We start from the raw sequence: 22,458 nt of genomic DNA, 5'->3' as shown, positions 1-22,458 counted from the left end.
ATGTGCCACAAGGAGTTAGACACAAAAAACCCCACATGAATTGTCTTCCAGGGTCAGACATATACCGAACAAAAAAAATGTTCATAAGGAGCGCATCTGAAAGCCACCACAGGTGCCCCTGTCACTAGGGACTCCCGCGGCAGCAAGAAAATCAGTAGCTGGAATTACTTTGCACCCCAAGAGGCTTTGGGATTCCCCAATGGACCAACAGGCCATAAGCGTTGTTGTGGTAAATTTGGACATTTCCACAATTACATTGGGTAACCTGTATACTTATACTCTTATTGGAGAGCCCCATAACCTTGCTGCAAAGCCCATCGGAGGGGGTGTCCTCCTGGCTACAGAAAGAGCACTGTGTCCCTTCCCTACTACCAGCACCAAGAGAAGAGCAGTGGGAGCATTGGGGACTTTGTTGCACCTGCCCAGCACTGAAAGAGTGAGCTCTTTGGGCACAGGGGGTGGTGGGAGAGCCAGCACTCTTCATGCTGCATAGGGACTGCTGGGTGGGTCTTCCCAAGACGGGACCAGAGGGACCTGCTGAGACAGAATGTGGGCACCTCAAAAGAGGAAAGAAAAGATACCCAAAAAAAGGAGTAGAGATCAGTCCATAGCCACGTTTATAGGATTCACTTCAGACTGTAAGGTGCCCCATAAAGCCAAGGGGTAGCTTAAAAAATGACATATTGTGATTGAGTGTGTCCAGTAGGACTTGAGTACTTCCTGACGTGTTTCAAACGGGAGCAATGCAGGCCCTCAAAAGTGCACACAACATTTATTGTGAAATCTGACCAGTATATGTTTTCCAGGTCCCACTGACAATGACCCTGAGAAAGGTTTTCCAGTGTTGCTTTTTCCATTGTTGAATTCTCAGTCTCTAGCCCACAGCACGTACCTAAGTAAGCCCAGCACTGCTCTGCTTTGCTATCCTGAGAGTCAAGTGCTAAAATAACTATTTGATTCGCAGTTTCGGGGTCCACAATACTAGGGACCCAGCACTACAGAAGTGAAAGGTCCTCGTTCTTACAACTGAGGCCTAATAACCTCTGAATGCCCTGGGACTCACAACTCCTATTTCTCACACAAATACCAGGATTTCAGGCAAGTTCCTATATGGGCAAAAATTCAATGCAGGGCAACATACCAGCATGTGGTTAACAGCTGTTAAACAACTTATTCCACTGTACATGCAACATGCGTCAAAATATTTGTGTGGATACTATGTCTAACACACAAAAGACATCTAGCAGCCGACTCCTTCATCCCCTCCCAGCTCAACACATTACCCTGACCTGTCCAAGCAGTATCTTTTCACTTTCCATTCTCCCAGTCTCCAGAGCTCGCTGGCTGCAAAAAACCATGGCAATGTATCTCCTGGACTCTAAAATCCCCACAATGGTTCTCAATTAATGCTCTAATCACCTTCACAAGCCTCTGTCTCACTCTCAAATGCACCCTGTAAAATACTCCACAGATTCTTAGGAGGAAATAGGGGCCAGATTTAGAGTTAGGGGCACAAGTTACTCCATCACAAGCGTGACCGGTATCCTGCTCGCCTTTTTACAAGTGCATTAAATCCTATGGCACTTGTAATGAGGGAGACAGAATATCCGTCACATTTGTGACGGGGTACCTAGCTATCTAAAACATACTCTAGTCCTCTGCTTTGAGATCATCCATATGTACAAGCCCCTAATGCCACCACAATGTCACTTTTTACTATGTTGTGGTTGCGCTTGGGGCACTGCCTTATTTATAAGGCTGATTCAGAAAAGGGGGTGGTGATGAACAGAGTGCCTGAATTAAGCAGACCACTCTTACCCAGTCCAAAGATCAGGGCTTGATCCTTCACCGTTTTTTAGCTCACTGCACCATCCCAGCTCAGAACTTGGCTATATGCAAATTAGTCTGTTCCTGTCCCAGTGCATGATGGGAACAGGGCAAACCAAACTACCAAGCCAATTCTTATACTGGGAAGGAAACAAGCTACCGGGGACCGGTTTCTGGCATTTCAGCCTCGTCGGCCCGGCTTGCTTGAATCCTGATGGTGCAATGAGCAAGGGACTCACATCTGAGTATACCCTTCCACGCTTATGGTGGACAAAATGATTCAGAAAAGGGGGTGGTGATGAACAGAGTGCCTGAATTAAGCAGACCACTCTTACCCAGTCCAAAGATCAGGGCTTGATCCATCACCGTTTTTTAGCTCACTGCACCATCCCAGCTCAGAACTTGGCTATATGCAAATTAGTCTGTTCCTGTCCCAGTGCATGATGGGAACAGGGCAAACCAAACTACCAAGCCAATTCTTATACTGGGAAGGAAACAAGCTACCGGGGACCGGTTTCTGGCATTTCAGCCTCGTCGGCCCGGCTTGCTTGAATCCTGATGGTGCAATGAGCAAGGGACTCACATCTGAGTATACACTTCCACGCTTATGGTGGACAAAATGATTCAGAAAAGGGGGTGGTGATGAACAGAGTGCCTGAATTAAGCAGACCACTCTTACCCAGTCCAAAGATCAGGGCTTGATCCATCACCGTTTTTTAGCTCACTGCACCATCCCAGCTCAGAACTTGGCTATATGCAAATTAGTCTGTTCCTGTCCCAGTGCATGATGGGAACAGGGCAAACCAAACTACCAAGCCAATTCTTATACTGGGAAGGAAACAAGCTACCGGTGTGGCAGGGTATGCTCAGACATGAGTCCCTTGCTCACTGCTCCATCAGGATTCAAGCAAGCCGGGCCGACGAGGCTGAAATGCCAGAAACCGGTCCCCGGTGGCTTGTCTCCTTTCTGGTGAAGAATTGGCTTGGTAGTTTGGTCTGCCCTGTTCCCATGATGCACTGGGCCAGGGACAGACTAATTTGCATATAGCCGGGTTCTGAGCTGGGATGGGGCAGTGAGCTAAATAACGGTGATGGATCAAGCCCTGATCTTTGGACTGGGTAAGAGTGGTCTGCTTAATTCAGACACTCTGTTCATCGCCACCCCCTGTTCTGAATCGTTTTTGGCCACTATAGGTGTGGCAGGTTATGCTCAGACATGAGTCCCTTGCTCACTGCTCCATCAGGATTCAAGCAAGCCGGGCCGACGAGGCTGAAATGCCAGAAACCGGTCCCCGGTAGCTTGTCTCCTTTCTGGTGAAGAATTGGCTTGGTAGTTTGGTCTGCCCTGTTCCCATGATGCACTGGGCCAGGGACAGACTAATTTGCATATAGCCGGGTTCTGAGCTGGGATGGGGCAGTGAGCTAAATAACGGTGATGGATCAAGCCCTGATCTTTGGACTGGGTAAGAGTGGTCTGCTTAATTCAGACACTCTGTTCATCGCCACCCCCTTTTCTGAATCGTTTTTGGCCACTATAGGTGTGGCAGGGTATGCTCAGACATGAGTCCCTTGCTCACTGCTCCATCAGGATTCAAGCAAGCCGGGCCGACGAGGCTGAAATGCCAGAAACCGGTCCCCGGTAGCTTGTCTCCTTTCTGGTGAAGAATTGGCTTGGTAGTTTGGTCTGCCCTGTTCCCATGATGCACTGGGCCAGGGACAGACTAATTTGCATATAGCCGGGTTCTGAGCTGGGATGGGGCAGTGAGCTAAATAACGGTGATGGATCAAGCCCTGATCTTTGGACTGGGTAAGAGTGGTCTGCTTAATTCAGACACTCTGTTCATCGCCACCCCCTTTTCTGAATCGTTTTTGGCCACTATAGGTGTGGCAGGGTATGCTCAGACATGAGTCCCTTGCTCACTGCTCCATCAGGATTCAAGCAAGCCGGGCCGACGAGGCTGAAATGCCAGAAACCGGTCCCCGGTAGCTTGTCTCCTTTCTGGTGAAGAATTGGCTTGGTAGTTTGGTCTGCCCTGTTCCCATGATGCACTGGGCCAGGGACAGACTAATTTGCATATAGCCGGGTTCTGAGCTGGGATGGGGCAGTGAGCTAAATAACGGTGATGGATCAAGCCCTGATCTTTGGACTGGGTTAGAGTGGTCTGCTTAATTCAGACACTCTGTTCATCGCCACCCCCTTTTCTGAATCGTTTTTGGCCACTATAGGTGTGGCAGGGTATGCTCAGACATGAGTCCCTTGCTCACTGCTCCATCAGGATTCAAGCAAGCCGGGCCGACGAGGCTGAAATGCCAGAAACCGGTCCCCGGTAGCTTGACTCCTTTCTGGTGAAGAATTGGTTTGGTAGTTTGGTCTGCCCTGTTCCCATGATGCACTGGGCCAGGGACAGACTAATTTGCATATAGCCGGGTTCTGAGCTGGGATGGGGCAGTGAGCTAAATAACGGTGATGGATCAAGCCCTGATCTTTGGACTGGGTAAGAGTGGTCTGCTTAATTCAGACACTCTGTTCATCGCCACCCCCTTTTCTGAATTATTTATAAGGCAGCATTAAGCTACTTAAGATGGCTTAATACATATGTATGTCGTTACAACGCATGCAATTACAACGCATGCCTTTACGACGCAAGTTTAACAACACAAGTCATTACAACGACTTGCGTTGGGGGGCGCTGGATAGTGAATAGTTTAATTTACTATTCCAACTCCAGTCCCCGTGGATAGTAGGGAAGGTGTTGGATAGTAAACTAAAACTATTCCCTATCCTAGAGCACCCCCCAGCGCAAGTTGTTGTAATGACTTGCGTTGTAATGGTTGTGTCGTAATGGTCATGCGGTGTAACAGTTGCGTTGTAAAGGATGTTTCCCCTTAATACTGTCTTGTAAATAAGGCGTCTTTGAAGCTATGCTTAGCATGAAAGGGTTTGGCAGTGGGTGTTGCGGTGGGCGTTCCACCGCAACACCAATTGTTTTTTACGCTGCCTCCTATTTACAAGGGCAGCGTAAATAGAAAGCAGAGAACCAGGGAAAACCTGGTCTTAAGTTGGCAAAACAAGGAGAAATGCATTATTTCCCCTTGATTTTGCTTTTTCCATGTGTGCTACCTTGTGCAGCACACATGGAAAAAGTAAAATGCCTTGGATTGTTTATGTACAGGAAGGACCCCTTCCTGTACATAAACAATCTTTTAAAAAAATGCAATTTTGCTGCATTTAGCAACACACATAGAAACGACAAAATGGTATTTAAAGATTGTTTATGTACAGGAAGGAGGACCTTCCTGTAAATAAACAATCTGTCCCCTGCACGCAGACACCCTTGCACTATGGGTGCCTGCATTGGCACTACACTCCTAAGTGTTGCGTCAGCACAGGGGGAAACGCAAGGCTGCACCATATCGTTGTAAATATGGTGCAGCCATGCGTTTCTGAAGAGATGGAGCTAGCCGTTAAACCATGACGGCTAACGCCTCCCTCTGCCCCATAATCTGCAGGAGATCATGTATTTCCGCTCCATAGGAGCAGGCGTGTTGCTGCTCAGGGGCTCGACCTTTTGAAAGCCCCCCTCATCCATGCCACGCACCTGTTCGGGGAAAAAGGTCGAAATACATTTTGTGTGAATCCCCTAATAAGAGGAAGTACGTTGACTCGATTCAGCTGTTATGTATATTTCTTCCCTCTTTCATAAGCAAACTCAGCTCAAAAGATGCCAACTTTCTCTGTTCAGCCCTGACGCACTGGGTCAGTCAGTGGTCAGTCACGGGCATGCAGTGCACCAGCCACCAACTCTGCCAGGTCGCCCTGGTGCGTACATATTTACGCACATACGAGGTGTTTGTACAGTCCTGTGTCAGGGAGCGACAGGGTCGTGAACCAACGCTTGTTTTACACAATGTATTTTGGCTCTCGTCCTTGCCTCCTGCAGGGAAGCAAAACTGCTGCCCACAAACGTAAATATTTGATTACTCGGTGTTTTCGGGGCATGGCTAACTCGCTACCAGCGACGCTCAAGATACCTAAATTAAACAATAAAACACGGGCCAATGAAGAAATACGTTGTGCGTGTGAAGAATGCTCCTCGCGCTGCATCCTGCAGCTGGGGTGCTGCTGCGCGCCTGTTATACCGGGTGATGCTCAGCCCGCGCCGCCATGTTACAGCGAGCTCTACCAGGGGACCAGGCCTTGCATTTGTAAACAGTGGCACGTGCAGACACACTCGCGTTTTGACAGCTGGCTCAATTAGCAGCCTCGAGACTCTGGCTCTGTGCCCTGCACTCTTGCAAGCAAGCACCTGCGTGGAGACAGCACGCAGGTGTTAAAATTCATTAACCAAAATCCGCCAGGGTCGACGATTAACTCATCAACAGGTGCTCGCCCAAAATAATCCAGACCAAGAGAAACAACACCACTGTAGCAGAAAAGGCCACTTTTATTTATAAGATCAGGCAATTATATTTTAATATCCAAAGCTCATATCACATGTTTATTATATATTTCCGAAACCATACAATTTTGTAAGTTATGCCAAAACCATCTAATTTCATTTCAACTTATTTCTTTGTAACTGTTTTACCAAAAACCTCTCATAAATTTCATTTTATTAACTCACCCCATATTCCAAAGATTTCAACTTACTTTCTTTTTCCTTTTCCTTTTTCCCATCCTGATCCTCCCCCCACCCTCTCTCGTGAACGACGATCAATGTCCGCTCTAGACATTGACCTCCCCCTCTTCTGCCTCAAAAACTTGGATAACAAAATTGCCTGTCCTATCGTGGCATTTGAAATGAAACATTTTTTTTATTTATTTATTTTTTTATAATTTTTTTTATTTTATTTTTATTATTATTTATTATTTTTTTATATAGGGTGGGTGGGTGGGCCTCGCAACAAAGTTTTCCTGTCACCCAGCCGTTGCGCTAAAATGGGGCTCCCCCTCTCCCTCTGCTTCTGCCACCCTTCGTGCGCTGCCGCCCCGCCGCCCAATCAAAGCCCTTGGTCTGTACCAATCGGGCGAAAATCCTCGGGGGAGACCGCTTGCCGCTCCGTTCCCCCAAGGATCTCATTCCGACATACTGTGTGGGCCCAATCATGGCGGAAATCCCTGCACATTCTCAACCACGTTATTTAAATGTCTTTCATTTATATATGTAGGCCTTTGCTAAAATAGCGCCTTAGGCGTGGGCGCAGAGAAATTTGGCGCCCTTGCTGATGGTACTGAAGTACCTGGATGAGCAGGGACTGGTCCCTGAACACAGACATCCCCGGATTCCCCAAGCGCACCCAAATCATCCATAGTTTTTGCTGCCTCAGAGGATGGTTTTGTTGAAGTGTGCCAGCAGGGGTCACAGGGTGAAGGGAGGGCAAAGAAGGAGAATAAAGAGGTATTAAAAACAAAAAACGTCGCCCGCGGTAATAATAAAGGACTGAGATCAGTTTAAACTGGCTAAGCACACAGAAACGAAGTAGGGACAAGGCTGGAGAAAGATGCAAAGGACGTGGCTGTTGGCATAACCTTAATGCACACGGCTCCATGCGCCGCACAAAATATTGGCGGCCTGAGCCCAACTCGCCCATGCTAAAGGCCGGCCCTGTCTGTAGGTTTCTGCTCCACTGGCTAGATTGGTGATATCACGTCCTGCAGTAACGTGGTTTAAATAGCATTTACATTATATATTTTTTCATTATAAGGTAGGAATTCCTGTACCCAAATCTAAAGTGGGAAAGTCAGAAATTAAGTGAACAAAAAAAAAATACACATTGAAAACACGGCTGTCGGTGTATGCATTATTACATTGTTATTAAAAGTTAAAGTGAAAAGTATTGGTTTTGCGTTCGTAAACTTCGCCTACTGTTGAAAACAGATTTATTATAAGTTATCTTATATTATCTACTGTCCAGGGCTCATGCACCCTGAGCCATTTCTTGGTAACCCTTGAGTGGCTTTGAACATCTTACACACCACATAAGAACAACAGGGAGGCGGCGGTAGCTCTTGAGCTGCTTCCTGCCTATTGAGAAGTGGTTAGAAGTCTGACAGAACAGTGGAAAAAGCTTGTTCCAGAACAATAAAGCACCCCTTCAGGCCCCCTGCATGTAGTCACTGATTGTTCTCAGCACACCCGCAGCCAGGACACCATCATACTGCAGAAGTGTAAAAAGACAAAAAGGCAAGACAGCAGGCCTTGTCCGTCTATGCATCCAGGATCTGTAACAACGTCCCAGTATCCATCGGTGATTGTCCCAACGCTGCTCCAATTTAGGAAAGAGTTGAAGACTCACCTCTTTAATAAACACTGCATCACAATGCATTAACCATTCTCAACCCAAGTTCCTCTCACTTATTGACTTTATGCTTGTTTTTGACGATGTACAGTGCTGCGCTGCCTTTTGGCTAGGTTCACGCTATGCAAATACCATAAACATAGATACATGGGAACCTTTAATGAAAGTTGTTCCAGAGATTACAAATAATCTCAACTACTTTAAATGAGTGGCTGTAGGTGGAGCAAGGAATGCTATACCTTAAAATATACCCTTGCAGGAGTTGGCAGCCTGTACATCCATACTAATATTATAAAGAGAGAGCCCAAACCTTTGAGGTGGGTAATCTCAGTAACCACAGCATCAATCACAACATCCAATACAGCGTTGGAAAGGGTAGTTGCAGCAGAAGGACATAGGCTATGCAGACGGCCACCATATATATATATATATATTTTTTTGCAGAGTTTTATATAGCGCAAACGTGACCCGAACTGAATCAGGTATCAGAGCGCTTTACATAGCACCAGTTACGTTACATGAGGACACACATTCATTTTTGTTAGGCACGGGGAGTGCTGGGAGCGTGACAAACGCTGGGGGCGTGTGTCCGCCCTTCATGCCATGTGAGTCGTAGATACAAGCGCCAATTACGTTGCTGCGCAGCATCAAGGGGCACGCTGGGGGCGTGACACGCTGGGGGCGTGCGTCTGGCCTTCATGCCATGTGAACGCAATTGCGCCGCATCAAGGGGCACGCTAGGGGCATGTGCTACGTTCCGCCCTTCATGCCATGTGGGTCGTACATTAATCAGAAGATCGTCTGCTGTGGCCGTGTGCTGGGGGCGTGACAAACGTGTTCACCTGGAGGCCTGGTAAGTAACGTTACTGCAGCCTCTCCTGCACGCTGTTACTGAACTCTCTTATTCAACGAAATGACACGCGCCTGCTACCATCAACCAGGGCTGTAGCCGGGCTCAGGCGGCGGATCACTACACCAATTACACGCGCCTGCTAACATCAACCAGGGCTGCAGCTGGGCCTTCTCCGTCCCTATTCTAATGAAACAAAAAATGTTGTCTACCGCGAGATTTTAAAATAAATTGCCCTTGCCAAATACACACATTACACACATTCTATTTCATACCCGGACAACGTCGGGACGGACTGCTAGTTGACTATAAAAAAGAAAAGGGATTATCAGTAGTGAATTTAAAACCCCTTGTGTTCATGTGCATGTCCATGTCCTGCAGAAGCAGAAGGAAACTGCAGTACTGCATTTGGGAACCTATAATCGCCGAACCCAGATCCCATTATAGTAGTGACTGACAAAATGCGGTCCAAAAGTGTGAGATGCGACATGGTCTAACACAGGGTCCTGAGCTGTAAAAACAGTCTTCTGCTGTGGAAATATCTAAAGCTCGTGTGAAAAAGTGCCAGCAAGATGGAAGCAAAATATGTACCAGAGAAAATGTGTTGTGAAAATTGCCTTTAATTAAGTGGCCAGTGTAAATCGGTTTGTTAGAGTGTAAATGGAAGACTGTATGTTTTTATTGTATGAAAAAGCCAGCATAGGTAAACAAAATTCGAGGAGTAAGAGATTTACGGAGGATTAAACAATTGTCTAATATAATTTAAACAATGTTAAAGGATGTCTTAATGTGTTATATGTTTCTGCCCATATTCGTGCAAGGAGAGCCCCTCTTACCCCCTGGAAAAGTTACCTGAGACAGAGGTAAATTGGGAATTCGGGAGCAGGATTGGCCAGGCAGGTCAAGTAACTGGAGCAATCACATAATCCCACGAATAAGGGTGTGTACCAGGCAAGGCCCAAATCCCAAGACCCAAACCTCATGAGAACCCCTTCCCTGGAGCTGGGCCACTCCTCAGAGCCCTTCTCAGAAGAAGGCAAATAGAAACCAAGTAAGAAAAACAAGGCAAAACATAGCAATCACCCAAAGCAAAGCATAAGTAAAGTAGGTCAACCTGGTGTTGGCAGGAGTAGGAATCAAATGGTCGCAAGGTAGATGGCAAGCTGTGAGTTCAATATGGGTGTCTACCTAAGGCAAAAGTAGGTGGTGGAGCTTTGTGGGAGCCACAGGGCAAAGTCTTCAGGTCAAAGTGAGATCCCTGGGCCCATGAGCCAGTCCTACCTAATTGTTTTCGCTCTGACCTCCCGCAGTGCAGCATGGGTATGTTTACAAGCGGTGCGGCCCAGAGGGCCAGTGGACCACAACCCCGAATGGAAACGCCAGCAGGGACTCCACGGAGTGCGAGGTGGACGCCGACGAGCTCCGGGCTCAGGTCAGAACCAAGGGTCCAATATCTGGGTGGGTGTTCAACAACCTATGGTGTGCTGGTGCAGCGATGCAGTGTGCGTGGCTCGCGAGTGTTTCTGATGGTCTACTAGGGCTTTCGCAGTTTTCTATTTCCAGGCCCGTATTGAAAGCTCATTTCCAGTTAGAAAAGTTCAGCTTTTGTCTATGACCCGCTAAAATGATCCTGTAGTCCAACGCCTTTGAATGGAGAGTACTAATTGGATAATCATTCGGTGTCATTACAACTTGGAAATGTAGAGAGGTTTTAGTGGTGGTCGGTCTGGGTATCCAGTGAGCTGTGAGCTGCTTAGTGTGGATGCAGAAGGCTCGTTTGGTTACTTTTCTGGCAGGTTATCTCCAGGTCCTGAGGCCTTAAACATCATGTCCTCAACTCCCTGGGGCATCTTTAACCAGGTGTACACCCTTCATCCTCTCACACACTGCTCCTCCCACTTGCTTCCTCCAGTTGTCACTTCACCTCATGCACGTCAATTCACCAAAGCACTAGAGGTAGTGGAAGTGACATCACACGGCCTTTGACCTACACTTTCACTCACGCACACATGCTTACACATAGACACACATTCACACTTACACGCACACTCTCACATAAACACACTCTCACCCGCAAGCATGCGCACAACATACATTTTAAAGCATTTTTTACATACATCAGCTGCCGGAGAGGGTTATATTTGAGCGAATTGAACTCCATTTTATTACACTAATAGTGAAAATATAACATATAAAGGATCCACTATTAGTCGAATAAATTGACAGACAATAGAGTACAGCCCCAACTGATGTCCATAACGACGAGCTGCCACTGTGTTCCTGACACTGATTTTGCCACCTCTGGGTGGCAACGGGGTTGCAACGGCAGTGCCAGGGGTTGCAAGGGGCAAGCCAGGGGTCTCAGCTGCGACCCCTAAATGATGTCCCTGCTTCACCTCTTTCCAAGCCCTGTGTCCACCTCTTCCTTCATCGGCTGCCTTGACGTTTTGAGATCTTAGCTTGTCTCCATAGACTCCTGCCTGTCAGCCTTTCCCTTTTCTCTTGCATTGCTTATGCCCTGTTCTCTTTTTTCTTCTTTCTCCTCCTCTTGTCCTTCTCTCTTCCACCTCGCTGTTCCTTTCCCTTTCCATGTCCCTGTCGCTCTCCTTCTTTGTCTCTCCTTGTCTCCAGTTCTTTTTCTTCTCTCTCATTCTAATCCAGGCCTGTTCTTCATATGTTTCCTCTCTGTTCCTACATGCTACCTCCCCCTGCTCCTTTGTCTTCCTCATCTGACAGTCCTGGGTCTAATAATGGCCTCCTCCTTGGAGTTTTCCCGCCTTATTGTGAACCCTTCTTCCCTGGTGTCATCAAACAATTTACTTTTGTAAACAGTGTGTCAGAGTGCATGCATGTGACTGTGCATATTTGTGTGTGTGCAATGTGCATCATTATAGGCTATGTTTGGGGCTTGTGTAGCAGTCTCCTTCTGTAAACTGTGTGTATGTTTGCGTATGCTTGCCTTTGTATGTTCGCATTCATCCTGTTGTGTTTGGAGACAGATTACATCAAACTGTCTCCTTTTGTAAACAGTGAGTGTATGTATACCTGCATGTGTCCGTGTATGTTGGTGTGTGAATGCATCTTGCTTGATAGGTTGTCTTTTGAGGCAGTGTGCCTCACACCGTCTCCTTTTGTTACCAATGTGTTTGTGCATCTAGATAGTTTAGGTTTACTTCCAATGTACTTCCAAGCAGGCTGTATTTCCAGACAGTGTCTATTCGGGTAGATTGTGTTTCCAGACTGGGTGAGTATACCCAGACAGGCTGTGTTTGCTGCTAGTGGACATCCAGAAGACTGTGCTTGCGTCTATACTGGCTATATTTGCAAGAAGTTTGTGTATCCCGACAAGTTGTGGTATTTTGAAAAGCCAGATTTGCCGATTGTGTTTGTTTTCTGTCAGACTGTGCTTGCGGAGAGTGTGTGCATTTGATCAGGTTGTGTTTGCAGACAGTGTTTGGCTCCAGCCTCCAGACAGACTGTGTTTGCAGAGAGTGTGTGCATTTGGCCAGGCTGTGTTTGCAGACAGTGTTTGGCTCCAGACAGGCTGTGTTTGCAGAGAGTGTGTGCATTTGATCAGGTTGTGTTTGCAGACAGTGTTTGGCTCCAGCCTCCAGACAGACTGTGTTTGCAGAGAGTGTGTGCATTTGGCCAGGCTGTGTTTGCAGACAGTGTTTGGCTCCAGACAGGCTGTGTTTGCAGAGAGTGTGTGCATTTTATCAGGTTGTGTTTGCAGACAGTGTTTGGCTCCAGACAGACAGTCTTCGCAGAGAGTGTGTGCATTTGGTCAGGTTGTGTTTGAAGACAGTGTTTGGCTCCGGACAGGCTGTGTTTGCAGGCACTCTTTGTTTCCTGACAGACTGTGTTTGCAGAGAGTGTATACATGCAGATTGGCTGTTTCCGGGCAGGGTTTGTATAGAGATATACTGTTGGAAGACTGTGTGTATTCAGCTAGGATATGTTTGCAGAGAGTCTATGTATCAAGAGAGGCAGTATTTGCATACAATGTGTATATCATGTATGTACAGACAATGGATTTATGCAAACACTGTGTTTGCAGACAGTGTGTGTAACCAGACAGTGTTTGTTTGAAGACAGCTATGTGTGTATCTGGAAGGCTGTGTTTGGTGACAATCTGTATAGAGAGAAACTCCATGTTTACATGGATTGCCAGCATCAAGAAGTCTGTTTTTGCAGACAGGGTGTATTTAGGCTAGCTGTATTTGTAATCAGTTGTCTTCATTCAGACAGCCTATGTTTGCTGTGTGTGTATCCAGAAATACTGCAGACTGGTCATGTATTTCGACTGACTTTATTTGCAGACCGTGTGCTTATCCACAAACTTTTTGCAAACAGACAGGCTACGTGCCTACATCCAGAAACACCGTGCTTGTACACTGTCTGTGTATTTGGACTGCTTTGCTTGCAGACACTGTATGTGTATCTAGAACTGTGTTTGCAGACAGTGTGTGTTTCTAGACTGGCTGTATTTGCAGACACTGAAACTAGTGTATCCAAACGTTGTGTTTGCAGCTTCTATCATGACAGTTTGTATGTGCAAGCAGTGTGTATAGAGGGGAAAGTTGTGTGTTCTCAGACAGGCTGTATTTCAAGGCACGTAGAAGCCACTGAATCAAGATAGCCTGTTTTTGCAATCATTGCATTTAGACAGGTTTGAGTGAAGACAATGTTTTTAACCAGACAAACCCAAATTGCAGAATGTGTGTCGACCTATGGTGTGGTGGTTGCAGAAATTGGGTGCTTACAGACAGGTTTTATGTGCAAACCATGTGTGTATCAAGTCAGGTTATGTTTGGAGATCACATGCTTATCTACATGCATATGAAAGGAGTCAGGTTATACGAGTATAAGTGGTTATTAGCAGATGGGATGTGAGTCAGTTGGGTATGTTGAGAACATAGGCAAAAGGTGTGAGCAGATGAGAAGTAGGAGCAGTCAAAGTGTGAATATACATGATGTATGAATAGAGAGAGTTTGTAAGCAGGCACTCAATCATGGCCGGTGCAGGTAAGCGGGGTGGGGCGGGTGGAGGTGGGGGGGGGGGGAGGGGAGTCAACAGACGACGGAATAGGTTTTATTTATTTATTTAATTATACCTATTCCGTTGTCTGTCGACTTAAGCCTCACCCCCGCTGTCCCGCCACTGCAGGCACAGTGTGTGAGGAGGTAATGATTTGTGAAGGGGAGGGTTGAGAGCAGTGTTAGAAGGGGCGATCTCAGGGGGCCAGGTTATGCTCACCCGGGTACCCCAAGATCCACCTCTCCCACAGAACTTGCAGAGTCTTATCGTGAGGTCCTCACCGGGGAGGACTTCGGGTCTAGGATCGTACCCACTGAGCTCACACCATACTACGAACAGACACCACACCGTTGAGTTGAAGTAACAAGATCTTTATATAAACAAATAACGAAGGGAGCACTCTTATATACACAGTGGTCAAGGGACCACAAAATCGTAGAGGATGCGGAAAGGGGGAAGCGGGACAGTCTTTTAGTCTCTGGTCCAGTACGAGGCGGACCCTACGCACAGCTCTCAATCCTCGAGCCGGGGGGTACGGGATGATGGTCGCCCTGGCTGCTTCGCCCACGTCGAGTCGGCTCGGTCGTGATGGTGCTCTCGATGGTCCCACCGGACCAGAGTACTCCTTGAGCCGCGCCAAGGTCAGCAGGGCTCGATCGGGAGAAGGTCGTGAGGAGCCGCGACAGCGTCAGCAGGGCTCGGATGGTCTTAAAGGTCGAGCCGCGACAACGTCAGCAGGGCTCCAATGGTTCAGTTCCGCTCGAGCCGCGACAGCGTCAGCAGGGCTCCGATGGTTACAAGAGGACGAGCCGCGACAGCGTCAGCAGGGCTCCGAGGGTTACAGTTCAGCTTGAGCCGCGACAGCGTCAGCAGGGCTCCGATGGCCAAAGTTCAGCTTGAGCCACGACAGCGTCAGCAGGGCTCGGATGGTTCAGGATGAGTCTTCTTAGGGTCAGCCGCGATCAGATCAGCAGGGCTTCAGGTCTAAGATACAACTGCCCGCTAGATGTCGGGCGGGCTCAGTTATAGTCCTTCTGCCCTTTGATCTCCGGACACTCGCAGGCGGAGGTCTCAAGCCCTGGGGGCTGGTCGTTGGCGAGGTCCGGCGGTTGGCTCTTTGATCCTTAGAAAGATGGGTCCAGGATTTCCCAGACGCCCATCAGGTCTGGAGCCCGCCCTCGGGGAGGCCAGAGGTGCGATCGAAACTGGGCCCCAGGGGAGGCCCGAAGGTGTGACGGAAACCAGTCTCTCAGGGGAGGCCGGAGGTGCCATCGAAACTCTCTGGCTTATCTCACTCGGGGAGTGCTTTACCCCCCAGCCAGGACTGGCGCGCCTTTGGAGTCTGGGTTTCGCTGGGGCCGGGGTCACGCTAGGCCCAGGGAGACAGGGATGTCGGGAAGGGAAGATGGCGTCCGGGCCTTGTGGGGCAGGCCAGGTCTAGGCGCTCGGAGTCGGGAGCGGGACGGGGACAGGCGGCCTGGTCGTGGATTTACGGGGGTTCGGGCTCATCGGGGGTGAGACGACCAGGCTGTTGGGGGTAGGCTATTCTTATGGGGACGCTGCGCAGGGGCTCAGGGTGCAGGCCTACGCTCACAGGGTGTGGCGGGACAGAGGCGAACCACGCCACGAGGCCGGGTCCAACACGCGTCCCCCCCAGCTGAAGGCGGGGAATACTACCCATCCTCTTGGGGGTTCTCTTCGCTGAGGCGGAAGAACCTGGACAGGCCGTCTGCGTTGGCGTGGTCAGAGCCAGGCCGGTGCTCAACAGTGAAGTCCATCCCCTGGAGTGAGATGGACCAGCGCAGCAATTTGGGATTCTCCCCTCTCATCTGCATTAGCCACCGGAGGGGTCGGTGGTCGGTCTGGACCCGGAAGTGAGTACCGAACAGGTAGGGCCTCAGCTTCTTCAGGGCCCAAACCACCGCGAAGGCCTCCCGCTCGATGGTGCTCCACCTTTGCTCTCGAGGGAGTAGCCTCCGGCTAATGAATGCCACTGGTTGGTCCAGGCCGTTCTCGCTCACCTGGGACAGGACGGCTCCGATGCCATGCTCGGACGCGTCCGTCTGGACTACAAACTCTCGTGAGTAGTCGGGGGCTTGTAGGATGGGGGCAGTGCACATGGCGTCTTTCAAGGTTTCGAACGCCTCTTGGCAGGTGGGTGTCCAGCTGACTTTCTTCGGCTGGTTTTTGGAGGTTAACTCCGTGAGGGGAGCCACGATGCTGCCGTAATTCTTAATGAACCGGCGGTAGTACCCCGTGAGCCCTATGAACGCCCGCACTTCCGTCTGGGTCGTGGGGGCCGCCCAGGCCACGATGGCATCGATCTTGGGCTGGAGGGGGGCTACGAGGCCGCTTCCGACCTGGTGCCCGAGGTAGATCACGGACCCTTGCCCGATCTGGCATTTGCTGGCCTTAATGGTGAGACCAGCCTGCCTCAGGGCAGTCAGCACCGCCCAGAGGTGCTGGAGGTGCTCGGGCCAGTGGGAACTGTAGACGGCGATATCGTCCAGATACGCCGCGCTGAACTCTTCCAACCCCGCCAGTACCTGGTTAACCAGCCTCTGGAAGGTGGCGGGGGCGTTCTTCATCCCGAAGGGCATCACCTGGAAATGGTAGTGACCATCCGGGGTGGAAAAAGCGGATCTTTCCTTAGCTCCCTCGGTGAGGGCGATCTGCCAGTATCCACTGGTCAGGTCGAACGTGCTTAGGAAGCGAGCCGCCCCGAGGCGATCGATCAGCTCGTCGGCTCGGGGGATGGGGTGAGCATCGGTTCTGGTGACTGCGTTGAGCCCTCGGTAGTCAACGCAGAATCTCAGCTCGGGAGCGGCACCGGGGGCGGCTGCCTTCGGAACCAGGACCACGGGGCTAGCCCATGGGCTGTCAGAGGCTTCGACCACCCCGAGGGCTAACATCTTCGATACCTCGGCCTTGATGCAGGCCCGGACTCGGTCAGGGACGCGGTAGGCTCTGTGCCGTACCGGAGGGCTGTCCCCGGTGTCCACGTCGTGGACGCACCAGCTGGTGACGCCGGGGGTGAGGGAGAAGAGGTCCGAGAACTGTCCCAACAGCTGGCGACAGTCCTCGCGCTGCTCGGGGGAGAGGGATGAGGAGAGACGCACTCCCTCTACGGAGCCATCTTTCTCTTTCACAGACAGGAGATCGGGGAGAGGCTCCGTTTCTTCTTCCTCCCCATCGTCCGTGGCGAGGAGCAAGCTCAACTTGGACCGGGCGAAGTGGGGCTTGAGGCGGTTCACGTGAAGGACCCGCAAGGGGTTCCTGGGGGACTCTACGTCGATGAGGTAGGTCACCTAACTTTTGCGTTCTACCACCTTGAAGGGCCCTGTCCACTTGTCTTGCAGGGCACAGGGCTCCACGGGGGCCATCACCCAGACCCGCTGTCCGGGCTGAAACTCGACCAGAGTGGCATTCTGGTCGTACCACCGTTTCATCTCTTCTTGACTGGCCTCGAGGTTGGCCTCGGCCAGTCCTCGGAACTTCCTCGTCTGGTTCCGGAGGGCTAGGATGTATCGAAACACATCGGGAGAGGGCTCGGGGGCCGCCGTCTCCCACCCTTCCTTGACCAGGGTGAGGGGCCCCCGGACGGGGTGCCCATAGAGCAGCTCGAAGGGGCTGAACCCCAGTGACTTCTGGGGGACTTCACGGTACGCAAAGAGGAGACAGGGGAGGAGGACGTCCCACTTCCGCCTCAGGGGCTCTTCGAGACCCATGATCATCCCTTTGAGGGTCCGGTTGAAGCGTTCCACCAGACCGTTCCCCTGGGGGTGATAGGGGGTGGTGAACTTGTAGGTTACCCCACATTGCTGCCAGAGGGACTTCATGTATTTTGAGATGAAGTTCGTCCCTCGGTCGCTGACGACCTCTCGGGGGAATCCTACCCTAGAGAAGATCCCCATGAGGGCCCGCCCCACCACGGGGGCGGTCACCGTTCGGAGGGGAATGGCTTCGGGGTAGCGGGTGGCATGGTCTACCAAGACAAGGATAAAACGATGTCCCAGGGAGGTCCGGGGGTCAAGGGGACCCACAATGTCGATTCCCACCCTCTCAAAGGGGGTACTGACCACGGGGAAGGGTTGGAGGGGAGCCTTGCGCCTCCCGCCGCTCTTTCCGCTGGACTGACACGTGGGGCAGGACTTACAGTGGGCCTCCACATCGAAGCGCATGCCCGGCCAGTAGAAGTGAGTGACCAGGCGATGGTACGTTTTATCCTGTCCCAAGTGTCCCGCCAGGGGTACGTCATGGGCCAGGTTGAGGAGAAAACTGCGGAAGCGTAGGGGGTACCACCAGCACCCGGCCCGACCCTAGCTCGGCGGACTTTTGCTCGCTATATAAGAGGCCGTTTTCCCAATATACCAAGTGGGAGCCGGACTGGTCACCGGCGGCCTGGGCGGCGGCCTGCTGCCGCGGCCCGACCAAGGACGGACAGGAGGTCTGCTCTAGGCAGAATTCTTCCCGGGACGGTCCTCCTTCCTGGCGCCACTGGGCCAGCTCGGGCAGGTCGTCCGGGCACGGGGTCGGTTCGGCGCCAGGGCCGAGGGGACCTGCTTCGGGAGGGAAGCTCTCTTCGGGGAACAGCTCAGGGGTCTCAGACGGTTCAAGGACCTCGCTGGTGCCGCCTCTACGGTCGCCCCTTTGGGGGTGGCTCTCCGGGCGGCCATCGACCGGGTGCTCACACAGGCCCATTCGGGCAGGCCCACCATCTCCAGGTGGGTCCTTTTCTCAACCCGCTGCCAGGGGGAGCTCTCTAGATCGTTGCCGAGCAGGCAGTCCACAGGCATGTCGGAGCGGACCGCCACTCATAACTCTCCAGAGACGCCTCCCCATTCGAACGGGACTTGCGCTATCCGGCAGGTGCGGACGGAGTTATCAGCTGCGATCACCCTGCAGGAGATGTGGGGAACGATCTGGGCTTCGGTGACTAGGTGCCGTTTGACGGCGGTTATACTGGCCCCAGTGTCTCGGAGCGCCCCTATGTGATGGCCATTGACAGTCACCTGCTGTCGGTACTTCTCGGTATTGTCGGGTAGGGGGGCTCCTGGGACCATCTCCCTATTACCCAGGGAGACTAACATCATCGCCGCGGGGTCAGTTCCCTCGAACTCCTCTACTCCCTCCTCTTCTTCTAAGGCTACTGAGGTGATGTGGCGCGCTGGGGGCCCTGCAGCGGCAGGCTTCTTGAACAACGGGCATCGGGGGTCATTGGCATAATGCCCTGGCTGCTGACAATGGAAGCAGGCTTGGCTGACTCGGGCCCTGGTTTGGCTGGGGGAAACCCTGCGCGCGCTGCGGGAGGCGAGGAGTTGGGCTGGTTTCTAGGGGGACTGCGCGGGGCTCCTCCCTGGGACCCCCTCTGTCTATTCTGGTTCCCCCCTCCCCTCTGGCGGGAAGATCCCTGTTCATTTCGGCCAGAGTCTCCTCCGGGCCCCCGGGGGACTCTGGTGCTCACCCAGCGATCGGCTTCGACAGCCAGCTTCCGGGGGTCAGCCAGCTTGCTGTCCAGGAGGTGCTGTCGGAGCTCCACAAAGCAGTTCAGAGACAAATGTTCGTAGGCAATGAGGTCAATGAGCCCCTCGAAAGTGGATACTTTGCTGCCCCTGATCCACCCTTCTAGGGCTCGAGTGTAGAAGTTGACGTATTCCACCCATGTGGTGTCGGGGATCTTCTTGCAGTCTCTAAAGCGTTGACGGTACATTTCGGGGGTAAGCCCGTACCGGGTGAGGAGGGCGTCCTTCATATGGCTGTAGGAGGTCTGTTCGGCAGACGGTAGGTCGAGTAGGGTGTCTCTCCCCTCGCTCAGGAATCGCCCCCACAGCCCGGCTCCCCAATCTTTCTGCGGAACTCGGTGCGAGGTCATGGCGACCTCGTAGGCCTTGAACCATTGCTGGATGTCTTCGTTTTTATAATATTCTTTGACCACATCCTTGGGGATGTGGACCTTTGGTTCCACCGGGGGGACGACCTCTCGGGTCGCTGCTGTTTTGTTGTTTTCGTTCCGGGCCTTTAGTTCTATTTCCAGCACACTGCGCTCGTGCTCCAGCTGGAGCTTCTTTCCGTCATGTTCTCGCTGGAGCTTCTTCTCCTCTAGTTCTCCTTGCAGCCGCAGCTGCTCGATGGCTAGCTTCTTTTCGGCCAGCTTGAGTTCTCCTTCCATCTTCAAACGGGCTAGTTCTAGCTCGTGGCTCCGGTCGCGTTCTCGGTCGGTCATCTCTTCGAGAGACAGACCTCTCTCCGTGTTGCGAGTCCGCGTCGGGGACTCGGTTCTTTCTCGCTCTGGGGCGTCGGTTGCGATCAGGGGAGCTCCCCCTCCCTCGGCTTCTGTCGGTGCTGGAGGTTGGGCTCCGGACTCCACCCAGGCGGTTAGTGCTTGTTGAAAGTCCTCTTTGGTGTTTAATCCCGTTGACGGGATATGGAGATCCTTGCAGAATTGCTTGAGCTCACGGTGCGAATAGTCCTTCAGACGCTCCATCTGGAAGGGGGTCTCGTCGTTTGTGAGGCTCATGGTTGTTCTTCGTTCGGGTAGTGTGTCAGTGCTGTACGATCCCTAGATGTGGGTTCTTGTCCCACCGCTGCCACCAATGTTAGAAGGGGCGATCTCCGGGGGCCAGGTTATGTTCACCCGGGTACCCCAAGATCCACCTCTCCCACAGAACTTGCCGAGTCTTATCGTGAGGTCCTCACCGGGGAGGACTTCGGGTCTAGGATCGTACCCACTGAGCTCACACCATACTACGAACAGACACCACACCGTTGAGTTGAAGTAACAAGATCTTTATATAAACAAATAACGAAGGGAGCACTCTTATATACACAGTGGTCAAGGGACCACAAAATCGTAGAGGATGCGGAAAGGGGGAAGCAGGACAGTCTTTTAGTCTCTGGTCCAGTACGAGGCGGACCCTACGCACAGCTCTCAATCCTCGAGCCGGGGGGTACGGGATGATGGTCGCCCTGGCTGCTTCGCCCACGTCGAGTCGGCTCGGTCGTGATGGTGCTCTCGATGGTCCCGCCGGACCAGAGTACTCCTTGAGCCGCGCCGAGGTCAGCAGGGCTCGATCGGGAGAAGGTCGTGAGGAGCCGCGACAGCGTCAGCAGGGCTCGGATGGTCTTAAAGGTCGAGCCGCGACAACGTCAGCAGGGCTCCAATGGTTCAGTTCCGCTCGAGCCACGACAGCGTCAGCAGGGCTCCGATGGTTACAAGAGGACGAGCCGCGACAGCGTCAGCAGGGCTCCGAGGGTTACAGTTCAGCTTGAGCCGCGACAGCGTCAGCAGGGCTCCGATGGCCAAAGTTCAGCTTGAGCCGCGACAGCGTCAGCAGGGCTCGGATGGTTCAGGATGAGTCTTCTTAGGGTCAGCCGCGATCAGATCAGCAGGGCTTCAGGTCCAAGATACAACTGCCCGCCGATGTCGGGCGGGCTCAGTTATAGTCCTTCTGCCCTTTGATCTCCGGACACTCGCAGGCGGAGGTCTCAAGCCCTGGGGGCTGGTCGTTGGCGAGGTCCGGCGGTTGGCTCTTTGATCCTTAGAAAGATGGGTCCAGGAATTCCCAGACGCCCAGCAGGTCTGGAGCCCGCCCTCGGGGAGGCCAGAGGTGCGATCGAAACTGGGCCCCAGGGGAGGCCCGAAGGTGTGACGGAAACCAGTCTCTCAGGGGAGGCCGGAGGTGCCATCGAAACTCTCTGGCTTATCTCACTCGGGGAGTGCTTTACCCCCCACCCAGGACTGGCGTGCCTTTGGAGTCTGGGTTTCGCTGGGGCCGGGGTCACGCTAGGCCCAGGGAGACAGGGATGTCGGGAAGGGAAGATGGCGTCCGGGCCTTGTGGGGCAGGCCAGGTCTAGGCGCTCGGAGTCGGGAGCGGGACGGGGACAGGCGGCCTGGTCGTGGATTTACGGGGGTTCGGGCTCATCGGGGGTGAGACGACCAGGCTGTTGGGGGTAGGCTATTCTTATGGGGACGCTGCGCAGGGGCTCAGGGTGCAGGCCTACGCTCACAGGGTGTGGCGGGACAGAGGCGAACCACGCCACGAGGCCGGGTCCAACAAACAGGCACACTGTATGAGCCAGCAGAGTTGACTCTTACAGCCAATGTGTTGGAGAAGGTAGACGGTATGTAGGTATGAGCATCTATAGTGTGTGAGCAGGTGGGGACCAGGACTACGTATGTATGTTTCTGATATTCCCATAGCTCAAATTTAGTCAAAAGACAGTGTACAATGTCCAAGATCAGAATAAATGAGTAACAGGAGAAGTAGTTGGTTCGGGGAATACTAGTGGATTATGATATTTGTTTTCTTAAAGAGGTGCATCTTCAAATCTTTCCTACATTGGAGCAGCCTTGGGGTGATTTTTCAACAATCTTGTTAATGAGTTGGTATGTTAGCGATGGGCTAGTAGTTAGCGAGGTCATCTGGCCCGTAGGGTTGGTTT

The 22,458-nt window shown here is 51.9% G+C and overlaps 1 protein-coding gene across 3 annotated transcripts in view; it reads left to right on the top strand.

Moving 5' to 3' along the window:
- The window catches only part of LOC144769658 (glucagon receptor-like), a 641,797-nt gene that overhangs the window by 417,392 nt on the left and 201,947 nt on the right, over positions 1 to 22,458 (top strand). For all 3 annotated transcript variants that reach the window (XM_078653833.1, XM_078653834.1, XM_078653832.1), the window contains exon 5: positions 10,288 to 10,409. In XM_078653833.1, coding sequence (XP_078509959.1) covers positions 10,288 to 10,409 — 122 coding nt within the window. The remainder of the gene's footprint in view (positions 1 to 10,287; positions 10,410 to 22,458) is intronic.

The sequence above is a fragment of the Lissotriton helveticus genome, chromosome 7 (assembly GCF_964261635.1).
Source record: "Lissotriton helveticus chromosome 7, aLisHel1.1, whole genome shotgun sequence".
Lineage (NCBI taxonomy): Eukaryota > Metazoa > Chordata > Amphibia > Caudata > Salamandridae > Lissotriton > Lissotriton helveticus.
Note: the sequence above shows the minus strand (reverse complement) of the source record. Positions and strands in the feature narration are given on the sequence as shown.